This window comes from Belonocnema kinseyi, chromosome 7, assembly GCF_010883055.1.
Source record: "Belonocnema kinseyi isolate 2016_QV_RU_SX_M_011 chromosome 7, B_treatae_v1, whole genome shotgun sequence".
Taxonomy (NCBI): domain Eukaryota; kingdom Metazoa; phylum Arthropoda; class Insecta; order Hymenoptera; family Cynipidae; genus Belonocnema; species Belonocnema kinseyi.
This window is the reverse complement of record NC_046663.1, coordinates 75,572,739-75,592,969: the sequence shown is the minus strand read 5'-3', so window position 1 is coordinate 75,592,969 and position 20,231 is coordinate 75,572,739. Positions and strand designations below refer to the sequence as shown.

General features: G+C 33.7%; 1 protein-coding gene across 7 annotated transcripts in view; it reads right to left on the bottom strand.

Moving 5' to 3' along the window:
• Positions 1-9,706: 9,706 nt before the first annotated feature.
• LOC117177467 (multidrug resistance protein homolog 49-like) overlaps positions 9,707-20,231 on the bottom strand; it is a 200,887-nt gene continuing 190,362 nt past the window's right edge. For all 7 annotated transcript variants that reach the window (XM_033368182.1, XM_033368187.1, XM_033368183.1 and 4 more), the window contains one exon: positions 9,707-13,153. In XM_033368182.1, the coding sequence (XP_033224073.1) occupies positions 12,941-13,153 (213 nt within the window). In that variant the 3' untranslated portion in view covers positions 9,707-12,940. The remainder of the gene's footprint in view (positions 13,154-20,231) is intronic.

The window sequence follows — 20,231 nt, the reverse complement described above, 5'->3', positions numbered from 1 at the left end:
GATTCGTAATTAGCGACTCCAAAAACCTATAACGTATTTTTTTGGATTTTTTTACCGTTTTCTCTCGATTTGACCTTCCAATGACCTTGAACCTGACGCGATTAGAGTCAAAGGACGCCAGATTTGTATTCGGCGACCCCAAAAACCATAGTAAACCCGAGCTAACCTCAGAATACATGTTTAAGAGTGTCAAATTTCTCGAAAATACAGTTGGTGGGTAGTGGTGTTTCCTATATTTGTAGGGGTGGCTGGGGGGTGGAGGGTAGTCCGTTTAGCGTGCAATCGACTCGGGATACTTATAAAATACTACCATGATTTTTTCAGATTTTTTGGTCCAAAAATAAATTAGGCCAAAAACCGGCCTTACCGACCCTCCCCCTTTATTCGTTTTCCGAAACGTTAAAATTCTCCATTTGTTTTCCTTTAAAACGGTCAGCATTAATCCATGATTCCGGGTTCTCAAAATTAACGTGGGTTTTAAATGGGAAAATCTCCATTTCCGAAATAATGGATAAAAGAAGGATATTTATATCAACTTTTTGTAAATTAAAGTTTTGTCACTTTTTAAGGAATATATCAGGAATAATTTCCGCTTAAAAACTATCCAGTTTCAACCTCCTAGTTCCTTTGTATTTTGCCCGGAAATTGCCCCGAAACATGCAAAATAGCAGTTTTATGTAAAGTTCATGTTAAAAACGGTATTTTATTTCAATTTTTGGTAAATTTTTTGTATTCGTTAAGTGACAAATTTTCAAGTACATTTTAACTAATTTTCGAATGTTTCAAACACATTATTTTTGACACCATTTTTTTAACGAAATCCTCAAATGCAATTGTGTTGGGATAAATGATACAGTTGATGAAAGTCAAAAGTAATATTTTTTTTCAACATATTTTTCAATTTTTGTCAATTTATAATTGTAAAGTTTTTCCACCAGATAGCAAAAATTAGTATTTTCTGAAATAAGTTACACAGTTAAAGAACGTAAGGAATTATATTTTTTGTTTAGGACAGTTGGCTATTATTGAAACGATTTTACTTTTTCAAACAATTTTACTTTTTTCAAACAATTTTTTGCTCCGTAATTAATTAAAAATTATTCTTTTCTAGAACTAATGACGCATTTACTGAATATTACGAGTCATATTTTTTTGACAGTGCGTCTGCACTTATTCAAACAATTCATAACATTTGCTATATTTTTTCTTTAGGCCAGTTGGCTATTATTGAAATAATTTGACCCATTTCAAAAAATTCATATCACTTGCCACTTTTCCCAGGAAAGATGGAGAAAATTCTACTTCTTTAGAATAATTCTTAACACTATGTCGCCAGTTGGCCCGCGGAAAATTGATCCGCGACAATTAATCCGCGACAATTGGTCCGCGCGACAATTGATCTGTTGACAATTGATCCGTCGACAATTGATCCGTGAGCATTCCATATCTTGATATCTGAGTTAAATGAAGTACGTCGGTTTATTGTTATTGTTTGTTGGTTTTTTTTCAATTGCTGTGTTATTAACGTTCTTAAGATGCCACTGAAGTTTATAAAATCACAACGGGGTGGTTTAATGTTGTTACACGAAGGCCATTTGTATGCAAAGAAAAGTGTCAACAACACAAATGTAACATGGCGTTGCGTTGAATATAAGAAACGATCATGTTCCGTAATAATTCACACAACACCGATAAACGTACTGGTAATGAGTAATTTGATTGTACTTTTTTTTTTAAGCATGATACATGTCTGAGTTTCATCTGCTCGTTATTATTTATATATTTTATGAAAAAAGATTCTCTTTAAATGAACTTATGAGGATTGTGGCATGTTTTTAATTTAAAAAGTTTGGAGCATTTCCTCATAACAATCATTGTTACCAATGTCGAAGTATTACATACAACTTAAGTGGAATATTCCCCGTCCCCTTTCCAGATTCCAAGTATTGTCGCGGATGAATTATCGCGGATGAATTGTCGCAGATCAATTGTCCACGGATCAATTGTCACGCGGATCAATTGTCGCGGATCAATTGTCTACGGGCTAGTTGTCGTGCAGCCGTTAATTATAACTTATAAATGCCATTTAAGTGGCATTTCAATTCAATTCAATAATTATCGAATCTTTAACCTCCAACGTAGAAAATTTGATACAATAGAGTAATCGACTAACTGATAGCTTTCTAAATACCTGTTCAACTATGAAATTCTTAAGGGCCTAAAGTCCGGTCTGGAGCACAACTTTTTACAATTCTTAAAGGCATGCTCTTCGTGACCAAGTGACCAAACTAGTCCTCGGTTATGAGCATTTTTTTGGTGTTCACTATGTCCACACGGATTGAGATATCGTGTTTAAAATTTGACAGATTAATTAAAAAGCACGAAAGAACGTTTATGTACATCAATATGTTTATAGTTTTAAAGAAAGCTTATTTATAAATTGATGACATAGGATATTACCAATCGAGTTATGGCACTTTGCAGATAATTTTTGGTTTGATGCATTTCGGATATCTTGGGTTGCGTATATTGAGCACTGATACCAATTTTGGACTAAATTGTCTGAACCTTAAAAAACAAAATGTACGCAATAAAATTTGCACATATGTTGCAAATGAACAAATAAGTATCTGCATTCACGTAACCTGTCATTATTTTTTAACATTTTTAGCGATTTCTAGCGGAGAAGAAAAGAATCTTTGAACGTCGATAAAGTCGAGATCACGTGACTAAGCTCGTTCATGAATTTTTTGTATAGAATGATTTCCATTTTTTTGGTCCTAAAAATAAAAGATAAATTTCAAATTGGAAACATAGCAACACCACAAATGTGATCAAATTTACTCTTCGGAGATTTCCAACCAACTTCAATCATTCTTGACGTCTTATTTTTCACGTTGAATCATAGACATAGTAAACAAGGAACTAGGCATGCCATTGCGGGGTGATGGAATGAGGGGGGAGGTCCGCCACCTTTTGATGTCCCGCGACAAACATAACAGCGCCCACATGTTTATATTTTCATGCACAGTTTGTCGGCAAAAATGCTCCTGCGCATAATCAAATGGCACATCATAAGATGGCGGCTCTCCCCTCTCATGGAATTCTCCATCCTCCCGTGGATTCAACCCCGCTCGCCAATGTTAGGATGGCATGCCTAGTCCCGTGTTTCCTATGTCCATGCGTTGAATCGATCAGCTGATAACTATTGTTGACAGTGAACAACTCGGCGGGGCTCAGCATCGGACTCTCCTTGTTTTTCGCCACCAGGCGAAATTTTATTATTAATGGTTTGGTATAACTTAGAATTGTTTCACAACAGTAGAAAAAATCCACAAGAATATATAACCATTAGAAACTTTTAATTATTGTCTGAAGATGAGCATTTCTCAAGGTGGGACTAGGACGGATTTTCGAGTATCACATTCTAAGATGTTCCTAGACTTTTTTAAATCGAGGCATCTACTTTATCGACGCCCAAGGTTTTTTTCTTATTTCTATAGTATTTCACTAGAAGACTTTCTTCATAATTGTAAACATTTTGATATATACAAACGTTCCTTAGTCCTGTCGGTCTAACTTCCTAAATCCTGAACACGATATCTCAATCCGTGTGGACCATGGACATAGGAAACTTGAGACTAGGCATGCCATCCTAACTTGGTCGAGGGTGGTTGAATCCACGGGAGGGGGAGAATTCCCTGAGTGGGGAGAACCGCCATCTTATGATGTGCCATTTGATTATGCGCACGAGCATTTTTGCGGACAAACTGTGCATGAAAATATAAACATGTGGGCGCTGCCATGTTTGTCGCGGCACATCAAAAGGTGGTGGACCTCCTCCCTCATTGCATCACCCCCGCAATGGTATGCCTAGTCCCTTGTTTGCTATGTCCATGGGGTGGACGTAGTGAGAACCGGAAAAAAATTATGAATGAACTTAGTCACGTGATCTCGAATTTATCAACATTCAAATTTTATTTCTCTCCGCTAGAAACTTTCTTTGTAACTATAAACATATTAATGTATACAAACGTTCTTTATTGCTTTTTATTTAATCTGTCAAATTTTAAACACGATATCTCCATCCGTGTTGGCACAGTGAAACACCAAAAAATAGCTCATATTCGGGTACTAGTTTGGGCACGTGGTCACGAAGAGCATGACCTTAAGGGCCCAAGGCGGCTTATAAAATTTCTAGGGATCCAGTTCAGACACAAACTTCGTAAACTTTCAATAATACGGATTGACTAATATGTATTTACAAAAATCTGACTCTTTCAATAATTCTAATACTGCTCTAGACCTGGACTGAATTCCGAGTTTGAATGATACCTTAAAGTGTCGAGTTTGGATCAGTACTTTAATAATGAGCGATTTCAATGAATGGCAGAAATTAAATTTTCCCTAATGCTTTAGAGAAATAACCAACTTTGAAACCATATTAAAGTTCTTCGAAAGAAAGAAAAGGGACTTGCCAACTTTTTGCTTCGTATTTTTATGTAGAAAATAAATGACCATATGCCACGCTCTTCTGGTTGTCAGTAAATAAAATTGGGCACCTTCGTGCGGAAAAACTGCTATAGGGTTCTCGTCTTTACTCCTCTACTTTTCGAGAGCACGATGTCAGCGACATTTACCGCGTTCGATGAGTTATTGGGCTCTTTCTCTCCATTCTTCATAATGTGGGCAAAGCCGCAAATGGATAAATCCTGCACGTTCTTGGATTCCATGTCCAGTCATGATTTATTATAGCTTCAAAGAACGATTATAATGACAAATAAGTTCATAAATACCTTATGCCAGATTGAAGCATTATAGTTGCAAATATCTCTCTGATCTACCTCTCTTTTCATTCTCACGAAAATGTATTTGATACTAAGAAATTCACTTTTCTCATGTATGTACTTCTTACTTACCCAGTGGGCACTGGAACATCCTAAATACGTCCTTAGGACATCTTTAAATGTCCAGGGTTATTCTTGGACATTCTTTGGACAAGTTGTCCCAAAGATGTCCGCAGGGCTGGTCCTAAAGACGCCCCAAAAAGACCTATGTGAGACATGACTATTTTTTCACGTTAAAAAGTGAAAGACCTCCCTGTGGGCACCAGAACATCAAAAAGACGTCCTAAAAACGTCTTTATATGTCCTACGACATTGTGAGTATAATGTGAGCCATTAACAGTATGAAATTCAATGTCGAAACAGAATAATATTGTAGGGCTTTAAAAAATCAACATTTTTTTCTACCGCTTATTTTCATATCGTGCGTTGCTTGGCTTAAAATGTTAATTATCGTTTGTTTTTTGAGGGTTTGCAAATTATATAACTTCAATAATTTTGCTTTTATCGAGAAAAGTCGTTCATATAAATTGTTCCTGTTTCTGAGTACTACGGAAAATCATACATAGAATTTTCAAAAGTTGTTATGCTAAAAAAAGTTGTTATGATATTATTGTAAGGCTCTCCGAAAGAAGCATTTATTTACTCCTTACTTTTTTCATATCATGCGTTTTTTGGCTTAAAATGTTACTTTTCGTTTGTTTTTTAGGAATTTAAAAATGCTATAGCTCTGACAATTTTGATTTTATTGAAAAAAGTCAAACGTAAATAGAATTTTCAAATCTGGAAAAAACACGGTTTCGAAAATTTTCAAGATGTGCTCAGTCATTGAGTTTTTATACAAAATGTCTGGTAACGAACTCGTTTTTTCTTTTTGGGCCCTGAAAAAGTGTGCCGAAGCAGAATGCAATCTGATCAATCTTTCGAAAGTTATCGTGTATACACAATACTACAGACTACAGACAGACAAACAGACAGACAACTTCATAAAAATATTTCATCCGACTCAGGGAGTCTGACAACGTGGAGATTTGATGAAAACCGACCATGTCAGATTTTACACAAAACCAATACAAGAATCTTGTCACCCCCATTTAAAGGTTGTTTAGGTACACCGTGATCCTTGAGAACATCATACATATATATATATATATATATGAATATTCGTACAGAAAATTATAGAATTTTGAAAAAAGTTGTCTCAAAATTTTTCACAATACGCTCACTTTTTGAATTTGTATGCAAAACGGTTGTCTAACGAACTTAATTTTCATTTTGAGATGGTAAAAGAATTTACCAACCCCACAAAGTATATCTTAATCGTAATGTATCCTGTATATTATAGTTTTTCAGGTAATCCTCATAAGGGACTCATCATTGTCCTAAAAAATACCACTTTACCAATTTTAGGGTTTTGGCATTTCGTATTTCACACGTGAACTAGTGGAACTCCTATGCGCATTGAACTTAAACCTTGAACGGAAATCACAGAGGATGTCTTCATGGTGTCTTTGTGATGACTTTATGATATCTCCGTGTAATTTACAAATTTATGATAAATCAGTTTTTCCACTTTTAGAACAGTTTCTGGCTTACTCTAGAGGCTGTTTTTGGTTTCGTTCACATTTTCACAATAAAACTTAGAGAAATCTCATAGCCGAAATATTTCTTAGTTGAACTTTAAAAAATAAATCTTAAAAATTAAGTCTCAATCAGTTTTTTGTAATATTTCAGAGCATTTAAGCATTCAAGTATTGTGACAGAAAAATATAGAAACACTTTGAATTTGAGTTGATTTCGAATAATGATAATCTTATACAAGACGCTTCAAAGCTATCCTAGAGACATCCTTACGACATTGTACCCTGGATATCCTTTCAAGACATCCTTAAGACGACGAAATGCCAGACATAGGACCTTCTAAAGACATCCTTAAGCCGTACTGATAACATCTTTAAGATATACTTTGTGGGACTACATTAGAACGTCTTTATTACGACCTCTTGACGTCTTCTTGTAAAAGCATAAAGACATCCACAAAAAGACGTCTTTAGGATGACTTTAAGCCAAGTGAGCCAACTTGGTAGTTTCTGGCAAATTCAATAAGAAGTTTGATAATAATAAAAAACCCACAAAAAACCGACCTCCTACTGATGGGATTTTTAAAGCAGGGATCTGGGTTTAAAAGGTGGGCCTACTTTATAGCAAAACTTCCCTGATTTAAAATGCCCTAGGAAGCGTAGTTTTTTCAGGCCCCTGGAAAAGAGGTTCGGCGCAATCGGGGTGGAGGAATCTACATCCCCTGAAATGTTTTTTGACCCTAATATTGGAAGTTCAACTTTTTTTAATTTTATGTAAAACATTCCAGACCCACATTTTTCAAAAGTTTTTTCAAGAATGTGATTTTTTTACAAAAATCGTTAATAATATTATTTCTATCAATCTGGGCCAAGAATCGTTAGCTTAAATGCCAAAAAAAATGTGTACCTCAAAAATATTATATTTACTATTACATAAAGGAATATTTAAATTCCAAAACATAAAATAATGTTGTCTCAGAATAATATTTTCGTTTTGTTTATCAGGTATGAACTTCAATTATTAAAATTAACTAGGTTCTAATTAAAGAAATAAATATTTCAGTCCCATCTTTCCATATTCTCCTAGACTTTTTAACAGCAGTAGCGTATCTCATAATACTATAATTAATACCACGTCTGACGAGGGTTATCCTCCGTCAGATATATCCTCGCATCACGAGGGATGAACAATTTTTTTTCGGCTCCTATTTCTTTGCACCTGGATAATAATGAAAGAGTGACTGGTACTTCAACTCCGCGATGTTTCGTTAAAATCCCCTTAATCCATGTATGTTTATTTTGAAAGAAATAATTGATTAATTGGTTAAGTAGACATCTGTCCGATTAGGATACCTCACGAAATATTTTTTTTTCAGATTTTCTAAGACATTAAATCAGAAATTACCTTCACTTGATCAGAAAATAAGTCCCCATTTTTCCAAATAAAAAATTATATATTTAGAGGCCACTATGAAAGTTTTTGTGCCGAAAATTTGAGATTAAAAATTGTTTTAATTTTCATGTCTACAATTTTAATTGTCCTATCTTCTACAATATAGGAAACTCTTTGTCGAAGCGAGATTTTTTTATATTTGGAAAAAATTCAGGAAATATTACATAACTTACTAAAAAAAATGTCTACTAAATTAAAAAATGTAAGCAATTTTTCTTCAACAATTAAAACATAGATTGTGTCAAAGTATTAAAAAACAGATAAGTTCTTGTTAAAATAAAGTCTCTCATATCTTATTTTTTATATTTATTAGTCAATAGTATCTTTTTTCACTCGAGGGAAAAATAATTTTTAACAAAAAATAAGCATTTAAAACAACTATTTATTTTTCAAGTTAATTTATTTACAAGTTTATATGAATATAATTTTCTTAAGATTCTTGAGAAATTTAAAAATTATTTTTTTAAATATTATATTTATCAAATCAAAATTTCAACCAAAAAAGATGAATCCTCAAAGAAAAATGTAATAGCTGTTATTTCAACCATAAGACTTTTCATTTTAAATAATAAACAGTTTAATTTAATTGAAAAATACTAATTTTAAATAAAATAGTTCAATTTGGAACTAAGAAAGATTTTTCAGTGAAAAAAAATTAATTAAATTATAATCTTAGAGTAAAAATATTTTTAAATAGAAAATACAAATTTCGAATAACTATTTATTTTTAACGTTGATTTTCTTAATTCACGTCAAGGGCTATAGAAGTGTAATTTTCCTGGGATTTTTGCCAAAATTCAAAAAGGTTTTTAAAGACTTTAGATATGTCGAAAAATTATCGAATTAAATTTGAAGAAAGCTTTCTATTTCACAGGATATTAACAAATTTACCGAAGAATTCGTTTTAGTTGAAAAGATATTTAAGATTTGGAAGAAATTGAATAATATTTTATAGATTTTTGGAAAATACTTGATAAAATCATTAGAATTTTTCCAAAAAAATATATATAAAATCTTACAAATCTTGTTGCCTTGCATAAATACACGCCAATTCTGCGAGCATAGGACAAATATTTTCGGGAAGCTTAACAAAGCTAGAAAAGGCCGGCGATTCTAAATACCTCTTAAACTTACTCGAATTTTTTTAAATAATTTTTTTAATTTTGTAAGATTAAAAAAATTTTCTTCTAACTTTTCTAACTTTGTTTCGATATTTTAAGAAATCATTTAAAACTTTTTAAAGATCTTTTTCAATTTTTCCTCAAACTTTATGTGAAATTTCGAGTAAATTATGTACTGAAGGTTATTATGGATCTTAGAACAATCTCATATTTAATTCTATATTTAAAATAATGTAAAAACTTCGTTATATGTTAGCGATAAGGTCAAAAATGTATTTTAAAAATTAAATTTAAAAAAAGAAGATTCAGTAAACTTTCCATAAGAAGTTAACTTTCTCTTTGAATTTTGTACAAAAAAAAAAATAAATTTTAGATAAGCCTTCCTTTAATTTTGTATTGCAGTCAGAAATTGTAGTCAAAAGAAAAAGATTTCCGAGTCAAAACTTTTAAAAATCTTAATCGTGGTGCTCCTGATAATCATGAAATTTGGTTATGACTTTAATTTATTGCCAAAAGTAGGTTTAAATTAATATTTAAAAAGTAAACCTGTTTATTTTTAGCATTTCATAGTATCGCAAGGAATTTCAGTCAATTCAGATTAGAGAAAAAGTAAGAAAATTGCGGTCATGAATACTAGACTGTTCACCTTAATATATTATAAACAGAACAAGGTATTAAAAAAATGGAAAGGTGATAAAAAAGCAATTATGTGATTTTTCCGATTTATTTCGCAAAAAAGTATATGATTTTCATTCTCCTCTGCTCCACTACATTTCTTTCTCGCGCACGCGCGTAATCGTGCACGCTCTCGCACATACACACTTACACATGTACACACGCGCGCATAATTGATGAATATATATATATATATATAGATATATGCATATATATTTATACTTACATGACAAAAAAGTAATACTTCCACGTCGACATACTGCTAGTATCACTGTAAAATGTGTGCATACATTTTCACTCTTCGAAATTGCTTTTAAATCAAATAGACCGTATTAAATACGAACGAGAAAATTATCTCTTGACGTATGAAAATTCATGGTTTGATTGATGCTTCGAAAAACTTGAACACTTTCGCTGCAGTAGCGAATAAAAACGTTTGAAAAATCGTCCAAAGCTATTTGACATTATTCAATAAAAAATGAGGACTCAATGTTCTTATCAGATTTTCAAGTTATTAATAAAGATTTTTATTTCTGCTGCAGAAAAATATTCAATTACAATAAAGACCCGCAGAATGAAATTAAAACTGTATGTAAGTTACCACATTTTTATGATGTAATTTGTAAAAAACATATGAAAAAATATGGTATCTTATGCTTACAAAATTTATTATCAGCACTCGACTATTCAAAACTACAATATTTAGTAAAATACTTTAGTACTGAATACCGACACACGTAAATTACAATAAGCATTCTTTAAAAGATTTAGTATAGCTCTCTACGCAAAAAATAATTTCTGCAAGGCACCGATTAATAATTAATTGTTAATCGATAAATTTAAAATCCATATTTCATCTCTTTGATTTTCAACTTTTGACTTGTCACTCGTAAAATAATTAAACATAGTTTAACTTGCTATACTAAATCTCAAAAAGTGAACACGAACGCTATCTTTGCTAGTTGATTATATATTGTCATTGCGATAAAGCACTAATGATTAAGTATCGCACTTTTAAGTAGATCTCAAGTAAATATTTTACCTTCGTTTGACGATAAACGCCACAAAGATTTAGGCAATATAATTAATATTTAACTAGTGTCCTTTCAAAAATATTTATGAACGAACAGATAAGTATTTTGACGTATATATAAGTACGTTCGTGCAAATCTGTCGATAAATTCTTAGGCATTGAACTGATTCTTAATTAAGGCACCTGTACTGCAATGTTGTGATATATATTTATCTTATTCAGGAAATTTAACTTTGGAAAAGATATATGTTTATGCCTACCAAGCATCCACGATTAGATTACCTTAGAAAGTCCTAACTTCACTTTCCATCAAGGACATGAATTTTGGCTCAAAAAATCAGAATTAAAAAAATAAAATCAAATAGCTTTTTACTTCCCGAAAGAGATGTTTGAATTGATTGTATCTCGAGATTAAATGAGAACTCTATAAGTACTGGAAGTTCATTGGAAATGAAGGTGAAAGGCACAATTTTCTGATGAAGGCCCTTCGTTAGCGAGAGTACTAATTAGCTCCCTTCGTACCTGCATAGCGATTCATTCCACCAACTACGAATACATGGGAAGCACCTACTTGAAACTGTTGGAAAACTAGATATCTGAGGTCTCAAGTTCAAGAGACAGCTGTTCAGCTAATTTTCCTTCACTTTGCAAGGCGCCGTGAATCGTAAACGAGTTTTAATATTAATATTAAGACACCTTGCTATTTGTCGCATTTTTAAAATGCATTTATCAAACTAATCGACAGTTGGACTAGTATAGAAAATTTTTAAATTTCACTTGTTCTCGAAAGATTCTATCTAATAACGACATTGTTAAATAAACAGTTTTTCTACTTTTTGCATCAACAAATTATGTCAATAAGTTCAAAATGCTAGATGATACTTGGCACAATGACAATAATTTAAATCTTTATTTTTTTCTAATGGATGATTGCATCGATCGATGCTCTACATAGAGGATGGATTAGTGTCAGAATATGGACAAATGGAAGTAGCACTCTGTTATGTGATATTGGCCTCAGATCAAATTTTTTAGTCAAGGGCTGAATCTAAAATCTTCAGTTTAGACCGATTCAGGTTTAGGATTATTGGCAGTAAAACTGAATATAGGAATGAGTTTAACAGTTAGATTAATATACAATAAAAAAAATTCTAAGCACCGGGAACCATCAGGTCCTTTAAAAAATATTTGAAAGAAACACGCTAAAATTATCTGCAAAACTATTTTTATAAAGACCATTTTAATCAAACTATATTTTTCAAAACTAATGTGTATATCACTTTTAAAAAGGTTATCGTCGGATTTCGAAACCTGGATTCTGTCTAGACATCTTGACGATTAGCTAGAACCAATTATGTCTCGTGTAAGCCAAGTCTGATTCAGTTTACTATCTGTTAGCAAATGAGCCCCAGCCTGGTTGAAGGATTCAGCTTCATATGGTTGTATAAAATTTCAAATAACTAAATATCTATCATACGTAACATAAACACGAATAAAATCAACAACAGATGATTTTCAGATCCAGTTGATCCACCCGAAGATAATATTGCCTCTGATAAAGACTAATGAGTTATTACTTTGAATACTCGGATCATACTTGCCGCAATTTTATCGTCGGATGAATCACACAAAATTTGCATTCAAACATAAGTAGACCGGATGGCACAGTCATGAAGTAAAATTTGTTGGGCATAGGAGCAATATTTGTGGTCTTAATATTACATGTTTAAGTCGATGTTCTAAACGACCTTTAAAACCGGTCAAAATAAAATTTTTCACATTGAAACTTTTCTGCTGCTTTTTCTTTTAACTATGAAATCATGGAAGGCCTTTTAAAAATACGAAATGATTAAATAAATATTAGTTTTTCTAAACTACATTTTGAGACTATCATTCGATCTAATAATCTTGATTTTTATCTCCATTTTAACCTTGTATTTTAGCTCCTGCGCACCAGAATATTTGCTGTGAATTCTCACTCAAAGGCATGAGTAAGGCACTGAGGTTAAAGCGGCAATTCCATTTTTTCAAGAGCTCTTTCAAAGTGCAATTAGAGGATAATAGAGAGATTAATTATTTCCTACTGGAGGGAAAGGATGATCTTCGGAAGAAAGGTAATTCTGGCGGCTCTCCCGGGATCTTCTTCGATTTTCGAATGGAGAAAAGCTAAACCTAAGCCGGAGCGTTTTTCTACAAAACCTATGGAGGTGCAGACAATTTTGAGTGGCGTACGATTACCCAGACCCTTCCATCGCGGTTTCTTGAAGATTGTGCAAATGTGCGTAGAGGCCGTCAGCAGCGATGAGATCATCGTGAGTACCCATCTCAGCGACGGTTCCCTTTTCCAGGACGCAAATCACGTCAGCGTTTCTTATAGTGGCCAGCCGATGGGCAATGGTTATGCAGGTCCGACCCTCCATGGCTTTATCTAAGGCAGCTTGCACCACCTGAAACATAAGCAGTATCGTGGATGGAATCTGGAAAATATGCTGATACGATAAAGAGTACACGACTAAAGGGCGAAATTTCCCGTGGGATTGGTGATTTACAATTTTTCGATAAACGTACTGAAGCTGAATTAAAAAAAAAATTATTTCTAAGGATGGCCTTTTAACAAAAATGAAAGACATAAAACTTCGCAAGTACAACTGATTTTACGAGTATACATATTAATCAGAACAACGTAATTAGGATGAACTTCCTGTGCGTGGTGTGTGGAAAAAAACACTAATGAACATAACTAATGACATAATCCTTTTAAAGAATGCGATGTAGAGGAGACACTAATTGAACTATGTGAAAGAAATTCGTTAAGATGGTTTGGGCATGTTGAGGGAATGAAAGATGATCAACTAATAAAACCAGTGTATCAAAATCAAGTAAATGGCAGCATGTCCAGAGACAGACCACAGAAAGAATGGTTAGAAGGTGTGAAAGATAGGTGAGTTTGGTGACGCCTGAAAAAAATACCTTGGATAGTTTTGACTTTTTTAAATTATTAACAACCCTCGAATTGATAAAAAAAAGTTATTACTATACTGCGCTAAGATCAGGAATTGCTTGTTCGAATTAAAAATGGGCCCTCGAAAAAAAATTCTAAATTTCAAGAATTTTTGTATTTAAAAAAAATGTATTTGATTAAGGACGACTTTTATCAATTCTAATAAAGAATTTTTAAACGTGACAAAATTAATTCAAACAAATTTTGTTGTTTGCATCAAATAAATCACTTTCTCAGTACTAAGTTTATCTTCGAGCTAAAACTTTTGGTATGTTTTGTTCAAGCTTTTTATTAAATTATGTCTATGAATACTTAATTTTCAAATAAATATAATTAAGACCAAATAAGGCAAATTTCCTTTTTTTATTATAGGATTACTTATTCATCAAAAACTTGCGTATGCCTTTAACGTCGTGTTAATTCATTTGTAGAATAGGATTTTTCATCATGTTAACAATTTTGGTTTTATATTTTGGCAAATTTTGCCTCAAGCGTACAAAAGCATGTGTCCAAAAATTTTACCAGCTTGCAGCTCAAGTTGAAAAGTTTTCATCTTATTTGTAAAAAAAATGATCTTGAGTTTAATTAAAAAATCACCAGAGCAGAAATTTCATATGCTTAACTTATACGACGTGTATAAAAATATTGCGCGACTAAAAAACGAACACAATTAAAAAATTAAATCAATTTATATTCTAATATATAAAATCCAGAAAAACAGAGAATCTAACAACTCAAGCAGATTTTAATACACCTTAGAGAAAATATGGTAAGTGTCTCAATTTTGTATTTATTCTTAATCATAAATATAACATCTAGATTAAAAATGTACCAAATGATTGCATATATAATTCTCTATCATAAAAAATTTAAAAGTTGAGTGAAAAAGCTAAAAATCTGTAAAGGGAACTAGATAGTCCAAGACTTTCTTTATGGAAGCAAACTAAAACCTTCTCTGATGTGGACAATAGAATCTAGATCTCCTTTACCTCTAGTTTCCTCTATTTACTAGCTTTTTACAATTAAGTCATTTCTCACTTCAGCCTTTGAACTCACTCGTCAACTCTGTAATTCGTTTAGCTGGTGACCTCAGCATTCTCAAATGCTTTCCGAATTAGGGACATTCTGGAAAATGGGTTTTTCTATTGAAATGTGCGTTCTACAATGAACCACAATCGTTCCACACGATTGCATCGAAATTCACTACCAGTCTGGCCACCTGCAGTCCAGCACATTTTCCAACTTGAAGAGAATTGCGCGATCATAAAGCCTACGACCCTACGTACTTCCGATTGACAGCGGTACTGCACGTGCAAGTATTACTCGATGAGGCGGACGAGCGCGACAATCCGCTTATCGATTGTGTGCAGCCTCAAGATTCGAGAAAAACACTTTTCTCGAGGGGAAAAGAAGATAGAGAGTGTGGGAGAGTCTCCAATCAATTTTCTATTATTCATGTAAAAATATGATTCAAAGAAACCCCATTTTCTCAAGAGACCAGAGAAATCAGATAATTTTTTTCAATATAGTTAGATGTGCCAGAAAATAGTAATAAATCACACATTTTGATTGTAATTTATGTCATATTCTATACCCAAGATTTCTTTTATGACTAAAAATCATTTTTTAATACAGTAAAACCCTTCAATAGCCCCCCTCCTTCTACAGCCCTTCCAAGAATTAACGCCGTGTCGCAAATGGTTGTAAAAGGTGCAACGGGGGTCGTGCGGTGGTCACTCAGACTTGACCAAGCAGGAGCGTTTCGATAAGGAACTTTACCCTAGTGGCCTACCTGTTTAAATTCGTCACGACGTTCCGTTAGTTAAATCAACGCGGGAGAAACTCGCGGATTAGCACGACAAGAACTCAAACAGAGCAGCAGTGGGGTTCCGATGCTCCGATGCCTACTGTAGCCGATGGGACTGATCGAATTATTTCGTGCCATGATGAAATAATCTTGCCATTGACAACAGCGCCATCTGACCCGCGAATATATATCGCGAAGTTATTGGAGCAATGTTCATGAAAAAGAGCAAAGTATATCAATTCACTTTAATCCAAGATTAAACCTAGAATAAACTAAGATTTAAAATCAATCATTTACTACAAGATTTCTTTTTAATATTTATTTACAACTAAAATTTCTTCTGGATAGTTCCAAATTGGAGGCGTTGACGTACCTAAGAATTGGCTCTACGAATCGACAAGAAAAAATAAGAAGAACTGGATAGACAGAGAAAAAGAGAGAGTAGAAAGAGAGGTCCGATCAAGTTCAGGCACTAGAAGTGTTGACGTGTAGTGTTTAGTTGAAAAAAGTCGTTTTTGTAGATATTGCTGTCTTCAAATGATTTAATCAAGTGAGCGACCTAGTATCTGGACCACTTATTCAAGACAAAGCTCTCCTTTTAAATGAGATGCTCAGCGGCCCGCAAACGTTTAAAGTACGTAAGCAGGTAAAACGTTTATTTAACGCGTATCAATCAAGTTTTTTCCTCATTTCCGTTAAATATCCAGCTGACCCTTGTCTCCGTAATAGAACAAATATTTTTTATCGTGCATTAAAATCCACAGGAAACGGTTTTAACGCCCCTGACTGTTTACATCCGGAGCTAGCTATAATGAGTTAGTTCCCACCCACCGTCAGCCGCAAAATCGGCGCTATAGAAGAGTTTCACTGTATTAGGAGAAAAATTGAATGATATCGGTTAGTAAGGGAACGTCTATTATTTTTATAAGGATGATTTTTGAAATCTAAGAAACCGTCCCCTAAGTATTTTTATACTTTCTGAATCCCCACCCCCTCATTACGTGCGATTTTAGAGTATTACTTAATATATCAACACTATAAACAAGATTTCAAAAGTTTTTAAGGGATTTTAATAGGATATCAAGGATCTTTAGGGATTTCAAAAGATTTCAGGGCATTGTGAAAGTTGAAGGTTATTTTAAATGTTTCCAAAGAATTATGAGGGGTTTCACAGATTTTAAGCTGATTTAAAAAGATTTCGAGACTTTGATGAAATTACCTCGTTCAATTTCGGAGAAAATTTAAAACTTTTAAAGGTTATTTACGAAATTTTAGGGGAAGGCAAGAAGTTTTAATCAGATTTGTAGGAATTTAAAGGATTTAAAAAATATTTGCAAAGATTTGAATAGATTTTACAAGATTTTAACGGATTGAAAGAGATTTCAAGGGGGTTAGATGATTTCGTAGATTGTCAAAGATTTATAGAGATTCAAAAAGACTCCAAAGCAGTGGTATCAGAACGCGGATATCTCTGGCATGCGCAGTACACTGGGGGCGGTACCTATTTCAATATCCAATGGGAAGTTGCCGGTAACTTTTAAATGCGGATAGAAGCATTTTATTATTTTGCAGCAGAATTCAAATTCATATTAATTTTTTCGCGGCTGGAAAATTTGGGATATTACTCAGGGTTTAAATAATAATACATAATTGTTATAAAATAAGATCTGAAATGAAAAATGTATTAAAGATTGTGTCTGTACCAGACCATTTTACCGCTAAAATATGTGGTGTGTTTTCTGCTGAAACAAAAAACAATCTACTCGCCGTAACGCATTTATAATAGTCAAATTATTTGCTAAATATTTATGAATAGTAAAAAGTACTCTTGCATATCGGTTATAAGCAATTTTTTTCCTTTATCAAGCATCATCATTTTATTTTCCTTATTGTAATTCTGCTACTGAAATAGGCGCCGCCCCCAGCATAATGCGCATGCCTACGCGTTCTGACACCATTGCTTCAAAGTACATCCACATATTTTAGGGAATTTCGTAGGATTTCAAAACATATAGCGAAGTGATTTCACTGGTTTTAGAATCTTTTTAAAGTATAATTATCAAGAGTTTTAAAAAGATGTTCGCAAAATTGAATGATCTTAATTAATTTCCAACGGAATTTTAAGGGTTTTAACTATTTTTTAGAGGGTTTTAGGGACATTGAGTAATTTTCGTGTCTTTCAAAATAGTTTAAGGTATTTTAAGAGATTCAGAAACATTTTTGCGGATTAGAAAAATTCCAATGAATTTTTATTATTTCAAGGAATCTCGCAACGTTTCGAATTATTTCACGAAAGGACCCCGCAGCAAATGTACATGAAATGGCTTTCGTTCGATTTTGATTAAATTTCGTAAAATTGCAGTTCTCAATGTCTCGATCAAAAGTGTTATGGGGCACAAAGTCCGAAAATAGACAGTTTTCGAGTTATAGATGGTTAAACATCAAACCCTTTTAATAAACATTATCAAATATCTCGAAAACTGCAGCTCTGCGAAAAAAATGTTCCCTATGAAAGTTATTGGGCTCTAACGGGGAAATGTAAATAAAGTCATGGTCTTAAGACACAGGTCATTTTTCAAGGTCATTCAATGTGAACTTGTCATTTATTGCTAATGTTCAGCCAATAAAGACAACATATGAAGAGGAAATCAATATAAAACCCATAAAGGCAAGAAATGAGAATGACTTAGTCAACAACCAGCCAATGATGGCAAGTTATAAGTGCGATTTAGTCATCATCTAGCCAATGAAGGCAAGACATGAGCGAGATTTAGTCATTACCACATGTACACTGAAAACTTTTTGGGGGAGCTGCTCGTCCACGTGGTAAAGCGAGAACGTCAAATGCGTCGCGCGCTGCACGCCTGCAACTTGGTACACATCCTTTCTCATGTTGGGGACACTGTGTTTCCACATTGGAACAGCCTTAGTCCCAACAGTATTAGTAAAGTAACGCTCCCTTCAGGCGGGAGCTTGGAATCCCCACGCCGAGTTTCGCGCATAATCAAGTGGCACATCGTAAGATGGCGGCTCTCCCCACTCATCGAATTCTCCCCCTCCCGTGGATTCAACCCCGCTCGCAAAGTTAGGATGGCATGCCGAGTCCCGTGTTTCCTATGTCCATGGTTATAGTTTATACTCGTGAGGCAATGGCATTCTCTTTTGTGGGCTGCTGCGTTCCCAACACACGAGAAAGGATCTGCTCGCACGTTCGGCATTATAGCTCACTTAAATGTGGTCTGGCCGCTGCACCAACCGTCGTGGTGGCGCTGCGTTGCCACTAAGAAGAGAGCTACTTTCCCACTTTCTTTTCAGTGTAGCAATCTGCCTCGCAGTATCGTGAATGTCTACACAGAAAGCAATCGCCAATTAAAAGAAACAAAAGAACAGCCAAAACAAGTGTGCCGCACTGGCCCGCTGTAACGGGAATATGTAGTCAGAAACAAATCGCCCGTCCTTTGCGAAGACAAAATGACTCGCACAGAAATGATAGCAGAGCTCTCAAGTTATTGTTCTTATGATTATAAAATAAATAATGGAGCTTATCGCACTAGCGCGCTGCGCGCGCCAACACCCTTTTTATATTATTTTGTTCTTTGTTTTCATTTTCGAGGAGTAGGGGGGGGGGGGGGGGGGGGGGGGTCAAGAAGGGCGTATGTTAAGTGAGAGTCAAGAAGGGCGTGTCTCGAAAACATTCTTCGCATGATTTTCCTTCATTGGCTGGCTATTGACTAAGTCATTCTCATTTCTTGCCTTTATGGGTTCTATATTGATTTTCTCTTCATATCTTGTCTTTATTGACTGAATATTAGCAATAAATGACAAGTTCACATTGAATGACCTTGAAAAATAACCTGTGTCTTAAGACCATGACTTTTTTGCATTTCCCCGTTAGAGCCCAATAACTTTCATAACTTTCGGACTTTGTGACCCATAACACTTTTGATCAAGACATTGAGAACTACAATTTTACGAAGTTTAAACAAAATCGACCGAATGCCATTTCATGTACATTTACTTCGGGGTCCTTTAAAGAAGTTTAATCAACTTTTAGAAATTTAAAACAAGTTTTCGGATTTACAAAATCTTCAAAGGATTAATGGGATATCAAAGAATGGACGACCCCCTCAGTAAGGATTCGTATGATTTTCGGGACACCCTCAAAGAAGGAAAAAGAAACCCGTATGATGCACAGTGTGATAGATGCGCCATCTAGGTGGAAGAAAATCGATTTTTGTTCCTTAAAAATTAATATTAGATTATATATTTTTATTTTTTAATGTCCCGTAATTCCAAAATTGATAATTATTTGTTCATTTCATAATGTAATATAATTTAAAAAATTCACTGAAAGTTGGGCCGGTTAGCACACACAAGACTGGTTACGGGTGCTAACTTTTGACTGGTAAAAAACGTTATAGATATTTCTAGTTTATTGATTTTCACCAAACTTAGCCGTCTGAACCTGCTTCTTTCTACAGGTATATCCACTTCCTGAAAAGAGAGCATTATATTTAAAAAAGTACTAATCGCTGAAAATTAAAAAAATCCGGTTTGTAAACGAAAACACAAATAATTATATTATTTTTAATGTTTCCAAAACAACTTCATGTATTTATTTATGCATCTAGTACATAACCCTTATGTCATACATTTAAGTTTCTAATTTATTATATTTTAATTTTTTAAAGATTTATTTCAAATATTTATTTTTTAT